This window comes from Cebus imitator, unplaced genomic scaffold, assembly GCF_001604975.1.
Source record: "Cebus imitator isolate Cc_AM_T3 unplaced genomic scaffold, Cebus_imitator-1.0 Scaffold8, whole genome shotgun sequence".
Lineage (NCBI taxonomy): Eukaryota > Metazoa > Chordata > Mammalia > Primates > Cebidae > Cebus > Cebus imitator.
This window is the reverse complement of record NW_016107323.1, coordinates 9120183-9127269: the sequence shown is the minus strand read 5'-3', so window position 1 is coordinate 9127269 and position 7087 is coordinate 9120183. Positions and strand designations below refer to the sequence as shown.

The following is a 7087-nucleotide window of genomic DNA, read 5'->3' as shown; positions in this document are numbered from 1 at the left end:
CTCCTGAGTAGCTGGGACCACAGGCATGCACCATCATGCCCAGTTAATTTTTGTATTTTTAGTAGAGACGGGGTTTCACCTTGTTGACCAGGATGGTCTTGATCTCTTGACCTCGTGATCCACCCGCCTTGGCCTCCCAAAGTGCTGGGATTATAGGCGTGAGCCACCGCGCCCGGCCCCTCTGAAGACTTTTAATCCGGTTTCCTTGACTAGTATTTCTTAAAGAGTGCCCCTGGATTGAATTATTTTATTTTTTAATTTTCTTCTTGAGGCAGAGTCTCACTCTGTCACGCAGACTGGAATGCAGTGGCATGATCTTGGCTCACTGCAGCTTCCGCCTCCTGGGTTCAAGTGACTATTGAACCTCAGTCTCCCAAGTAGCTAGAACTACAGGCATGTGCCACCATGCCTGGCTAAATTTTTTATTTTTAGTAGAGATGAGGTTTCACCATGTTGGCCAGGCTGGTCTCAAACTACTGACTTCAAGCGATCTGCCTGCCTCAGCTTCCCAACATGCCCTGGGTTGAATTATAATCTCTGGTGGTAGAATTCCAGGAAACTCATGGTTATCATGTTGCCCAGGAGATTCTGATGTCCACTAGAGTTGGAGAATCAGATATTTTTTTTTGAGATGGAGTCTTGCTCTGTTGCTCAGGCTGGAGTACAATAGTGTGATCTTGGCTTTCTGCAACCTCTGCCTCCTGGGTTCAAGCAATTCTCAAGCCTTAGCCTTCCAAGTAGCTGGGACTATAGGTGCGTGGTACCACCACCAGCTAATTTTTGCTGTTGTTTTGTTTTTTTTTTTTTGAGACACAATTTTGCTCTTGTTGCCCAGGCCTCCACCTCTCAGGTTCAAGTGATTCTCCTGCTTCAGCCTCCTGAGTAGCTGGGATTACAGGCGCCCACCACCAGGCCCAACTAATTTTTTGTATTTTTAGTAGAGATGGGGTTTCACCGTGTTAGCCAAGCTGGTCTTCAATTCCTGGCCTCAAGTGATCCACCCACCTTGGCCTCCCAAAGTGCTGGGATTATAGGCATGAGCCACCTTGCCTGGCGAAGAATCATTTTTTGGACACTAAAAGGCCCAGAAACAGAGAAGGGAATGTCAATCAAACGGATCAAACCAGCTGCTTAAGGTTAACACTGAGACAATGTAGTGGAGGGGATGACTATGCTCAGAATAACCTGGGTTTAAATCACACTGACTAATGTGGGCTTAGGTCATGACCCCACTGAGTCTTGCACACCTACTTGCCTGGCTGCTTCTTCTATTTCCTGTAAGTCTTTGACAACTGCCACTTTCTCAGATAGGCTTTTCCTGACCATACCATTTATTTATTTAGTGAGATATTCAGATAGGCTTTCCTTGACCACCACTATTTATTTATTTAGAGACACAGTCTTGCTCTGTTGCCCAGGCTGGAGTGCAATAACACAATCTCAGCTCAGTGGAACCTCCACCTCCCAGGTTCGAGCCTCAGTCTCCCGAGTAGTTGGGATTACAGGCATGTGCCACCATGCCTGGCTAATTGTTTGTATTTTTGGTAGAGATGTGGTTTCGCCACATTGCCCAGGCAGGTCTGGAACTCCTGATCTCAGGTGATCCACCAGCCTCTGCCTCCCAAAGTGCTGAGATTACAGGCATGAGCCACCATGCCCGACCTATTTATTTATTTATAGAAGAGTTTTGCACTGTTGCCCAGGCTGGTGTGAAATGGTGCAATCTTGGCTCACTGCAACCTTTGCCTACCAGGTTCAAGGGATTCTCCCGCCTCAGCCTCCCCAGTAGATGGGATTACAGAATCACACCACCACACCCAGCTAATTTTTGTATTTTTAGTAGAGAAGGGGCTTCACCATGTTGGCCAGGCTTGTCTTCAACTCCTTACCTCATGTGATCCACCCACTTTGGCCTGCCAAAGTGCTGCGATTACAGGGGTAAGCCACTGAGCCGGCTTTACCACACTATTTAAAATTACCTCTCTCTCAGTGCCCCTCTTCCTTATTTTCTTTTCCTTGGTAGCATTTATCACCATCTAATAGGCTATCTACTTATTTATTGTCTGTCTCCTTCACTACAAATAAAAGCTCCATTAAGTCTCCGTCTGCTTTATTTATTGATGTCTCCTCCATGCCTAGAACAGACAAATAATAGGCATTCAATAACTTAATGTTGTATGAATAAATCTATCTGTAAAAAGAGGTAACAGAATGTACCTCCCAGGGAAATACTATGACAGTTATGAAAATTAAATGAGAGGATAAATTTAAAGACCTTGCATTTAAATACTCCAGCAATATACTTAGTAAGTATTCACCTAGGATGCTTCTTTGTTGGCTGAGTCCTGGTAGAAGGGTGTGTGGCAGGCCAGGTCTCACTAACACAGGCCTGCGTAACAACTTTCTGTACTGAGTGGTTAATATTAAAAGTTCAAAAAAAGCCAGTGTTCTTATACAAAGGCTGGAAGGTATAACTAAAGCCCACCAAAGGCCTTTCCTTAGCCTTAGGGCATGGCAAAATAACGAAGGAATTCCTAACAGGACCCATTTAGGACTAAGCAAGTTTTTTTGTTTTTGTTTTGTTTAGTTTTTTCTAATATGGAGTCTCACTCTGTTGCCAGGCTGGAGTGCAGTGGCGCGATCTTGGCTCACTGCAACCTCTGCCTCCCTGGTTCAAGCAATTCTCCTGCCTCAGCCTTCTAAGTAGCTGCGATTAGAAGCGCGGTCAACCACGCCCGGCTAATTTTTTGTATTTTTAGTAGAGATGGAGTTTCACCATGTTGTCTAGGATGGCCTCCATCTCCTAACCTCAAGATCCGCCCTCCTCGGCCTCCCAAAATGCTGGTATTACAGGCACGAGCCACGGCGCCGGCCAATGCCCAGGTAAGTTTTGTATTTTTAGTAGAGGCAGGGTTTCACCATGTTGGCCAGGATTGTCTTGATCCGCCCGCCTATGCCTTCCAAAGTGCTGGGATTACAGGCGTGAGCCACTGCGCCCAGCCGGATTAAACAAATTTTATCGGAGGTCTGAAGTAATTCCCCAAACCTCTGTGATTTAGCAGGAGACAAGATAAGGGCACCTACACCCATATAAATTAAGAAATTTAGCCGGGCGCAGTGGCTCACGCCTGTAATCCCAGCACTTTGGGAGGCCGAGGCGGGTGGATCACGAGGTCAAGAGATCGAGACCATCCTGGTCAACATGGTGAAACCCCGTCTCTACTAAAAATACAAAAAATCAGCTGGGCATGGTGGCTCGTGCCTGTAATCCCAGCTACTCAGGAGGCTGAGGCAGGAGAATTGCCTGAACCCAGGAGGCGGAGGTTGCGGTGAGCCGAGATCGCGCCATTGCACTGCAGCCTGGGCAACAAGAGTGAAACTCCGTCTCAAAAAAAAAAAAAAAAAAAATTTATTTGGCTTCCCCAACTTTCCCTTGGGTCTCTCTCTCCCCCAGGAGTTAACTGAGGCTCCAGAGGAAGGTCTTCAGGACTCAGACCTTAGTTATAGATTAAAATAAGTTAATTACTTATAGATTAATGCACCCTTAAACGTAGGCATATAGCTTCGAAGGTATATAAGCTCTGGAAAGCGTTCTAATTTTGAGTTGGTCTAGTGATAATTTCCAGGCCTTCTCCCTGTAACTGGTTGCAGAAATAAAAACTCTTTCACTTCAGTTCATCTGCATCTCCTTATTGGACCACAAGAAATAGCAGCCCGACCCTCAGTCTGGTCCGAAAACAGGTGGAGGGCTCTCAAACTTCTTTGGCAGATTTTTGCTGTTGATCAGCACCCCCTTCCCCAACTTTCCCTTGGGTCTCTCTCTCCCCCAGGAGTTCTTGGTTCCTCTGCAATTAATCACAGCCAAGTCTAACTGGTTCTTCAGGACAGAGCAGCCGAACCCTAATTTTGACCGAGAGCTTTCTCCTCTCCTCACTTCCCAGTGAGTGACTCGGAAGAGATCTTAACAGCAACAGCTGCCTCCTCTTGCCAGCTTGATACCACCTGCAAAGTGAAAGAACAGCGTTTAAAGAAGTGGCAATCTAACACGGTGGATGCTTCCATTTCCGCGCAGGCGCGTTCAGTCGCAGCTCCACAACTATCGCGATAGGCAAGCGAAAGCGACTCTGGCCCTTTAACAGCCCCTTCCCGGGGGCCTGCCCCGCGCGTGCGCACTGCAGTTCTGCGCTTGTCATCATGGCGACGCGGGGCCATGTGCAGGACCCTAACGATAGGCGCCTCCGGCCCATTTATGGTGAGTGCCTCGGGCCAGTCGGGTCGCCAGCCCTACGCGTTGAGGGCTCCCGAGGCTGGGGCGAAAGCCCAGGAGGGGTGCTGAGGTCCGGCGCGTGGGCGAGGCAGGCGCAGGGGGCGGGCCGCGCGGGCCACTAGGCCGCAGCCGCGGGCCTCGCGTAGGCGCCGGCCCAGCCTTCCTCGGCCCTGACGTGGTAGCGGCGCGGTCTGGGCAGCTGCTGGTCGCCAGAGCTGGCCTGCCTGGCAGGCCCCTTGGGACGCGTGGTTCTGAAGACACCTGCGCTACCCGCAGGCTGCATTATTACCACCGCTCCCGAGACCGGAGATTTCCCCGAAGGTGGAAGCCGGCTCCGGCACAAGGGTGGGAAGCTCTGCCAGGGGGATGATTCCCTACCAGAAATTTTTTTATTTACGGGAATTGGGCCTAGTGGGTTGTCTGACTAGGTGGGCCTCGGTATACAGGAGAAACCGAGATCCGGAGTGGGGAAGGGGCGGACGCAAGGTCACCCAGATCGAGTCAGGAGCGGGCGCGAGATTCCAGGCTCCCAATCCAGAGCTGTTTGGTGGAGAAGCAGCTGCTCTGGGCACACGTGGGAGGCGGGGGGAGGGGGTCTTGGGCCCAAAATAGCGGTGAAGAGATTGTGATAGCTCGTGTCAGAGGGGCATGCAGAACTACTGGAGGGCTTCTCCTTTCTGCAGCTTCTCTGTGGTTTTCTCTGCAGTTTTTCTCCCTGTGCTATGCAGATCCCTCTTCACAGCTCTTACCTCAACCCGCAGGCTTGAAGACCTTGATGTCATCCAGTTACCTTGGTAGTGAAAAATCACAGATTTGAGTTTGGGAGAAACCCTTTTCCAATAACCGAGATACTATGTGATTAGATTGGTCCTTTTTGCATTTCCTTTCCTCTTAGATGGTTGTATGGTTTTGGTCTGTCTCACTTAGTGGTGAGGAAGCTTCAAGGTCAGCGGTTTTTAACAAAAGTAGACCTCGTGTTTATAGACCTCGTGTGGATGTTACATTGGAGGCTTCTCCCCATGGCGGGAATCATTTTGGGAGCGGGGGCGGTGGTTAACTTTGTTTCTGGCCACAGTTAGTTCTGCTTTTATTTCATAATTTATATGATTCTTTACTCTCACATCTCATTTGATTCTAGCAACAATCCTGTGGGTTGGGAAGTAATAATAGCTAAAGTTGGTAGACCACTCATTTTAACAGTCACTGGCCTTGGCCTTTTATATGAGTTGTCTAATATAATCTTCACCCATTCTCAAGAGGTGGGTACTGTTTTTTCCAGCCCCTGAACTGTTTAACAACAACAACAAAACAGATGAGGAAACTAGGGCTTTATTGATATTGTGTAATTTGTCTAAAGGCCACTTAGGCTAGTATTTCTTTCTTTTTTTTTTTTTAAGACAGAGTCTCACTTCTGTCACCTGGGCTGGAGTGCAGTGGTGCTATCTCCACTCAGTGCAACCTCCACCTTCCGGGTTTAAGCAATTCTCCTGCCTCAGCCTCCCGAGTAGCTGGGATTACAGGCATGTGCCACCACGCCTGGCTAAATTTTGTATTTTTAGTAGAGACCGGGTTTCACCGTGTTGGCCAGGCTGTTTTGCAACTCTCCTGACCTCAAGTGATCTGCTCACCTCGGCCTCCCAAAGTGCTGGGATTACAGGTGTGAGCCACTGAGCACGGCCTCAGTTAGTATTTCTTGGAGCCAGAGGAGTCTCTGTCACTCAGGTTGGAGTACAGTGGCATAATCTCAGATCACTGCACCCTTCATCTCCCAGGTTCAAGTGATTCTTCTGCCTTAGCCTCCTGAGTTGCTGGGATTACAGGCTCATGCCACCAGGCCCAGCGAACTTCTATGTTTTTAGCAGAGACAGGATTTTACCATGTTGGCCAGGCTGGTCTTGAACTCCTGACCTCAAGTAATCTGTCTTTCTCAGCCTCCCAAAGTGCTGGGATTATAGGCATGAGCCACCAAGCCTGGCTCCAGGCTTACCTTTTTTTTGTTTGTTTGGGAGACAATCTCTTTCTGTCACCCAGGCTAGAATGCAGTTGCACAATCACAGCACACTGCAACCTCCGCCTCCTGGTTTCAAGTGATTCTCCTGCCTCAGCTTCCTGAGTAGCTGGGGTTACAGGTGCCTGCCACCATGCTGGCTAATTTTTGTATGTATTGTAGAGAATAGGTTTTGGCATGTTGCCCAGTCTGTCTAAAACTCCTGAGCTCAACCAGTCCTCCTGCCTTGGTCTCCCAGAGTGCTGGGATTACAGGTGTGAGCCACTGCACCTGGCCCTTCCTCACCTTCTTAACCTCTGTGCTAGAAACCACCTCACTTTGAGCTGAAGACACTGATTTGCCTGAGGTCACACAGAGAAAGGATTCTGATTTCCCATTTCCCCGGGGCTGCATATTCTCATGCCCTTGCCCTCCAGTGTATGTTTTCAGAGGGCAAAAATATGTGCAAGGTGGGTGATGGAAGGTGAGAACTGAATCCAGGGTTCATAATTTGTGACTTATTACATTTTTGTGCAGCAGCTGTTTGCAGACTTTTTTTTTTTTTTTTTTTTAAACTAAAAAGACTCAATACTTTCAAGAGTATTTTGATTTTTAAAATTGTTATTGAGGACCAAAGAGAATTTCTTTGGTCCCATAGTTATTTAGAATTAATAGTGTTAGGCCGGGTGCGGTGGCTCAAGCCTGTAATCCCAGCACTTTGGGAGGCCGAGGCGGGTGGATCACAAGGTCAAGAGATCGAGACCATCCTGGTCAACATGGTGAAACCCCGTCTTTACCAAAAATACAAAAAAATTAGCTGGGCATGGTGGTGC

General features: G+C 48.4%; 1 protein-coding gene across 2 annotated transcripts in view; it reads left to right on the top strand.

Annotated features, from left to right (window-relative positions):
- The first annotated feature begins 3948 nt into the window (after window positions 1-3948).
- NAA25 (N-alpha-acetyltransferase 25, NatB auxiliary subunit) overlaps window positions 3949-7087 on the top strand; it is a 78815-nt gene continuing 75676 nt past the window's right edge. The window contains exon 1 of one of the 2 annotated variants that reach the window (XM_017542860.1): window positions 3949-4252. In XM_017542860.1, the coding sequence (XP_017398349.1) occupies window positions 4195-4252 (58 nt within the window). In that variant the 5' untranslated portion in view covers window positions 3949-4194. The remainder of the gene's footprint in view (window positions 4253-7087) is intronic. The other variant, XM_017542868.2, reaches the window with a different exon arrangement.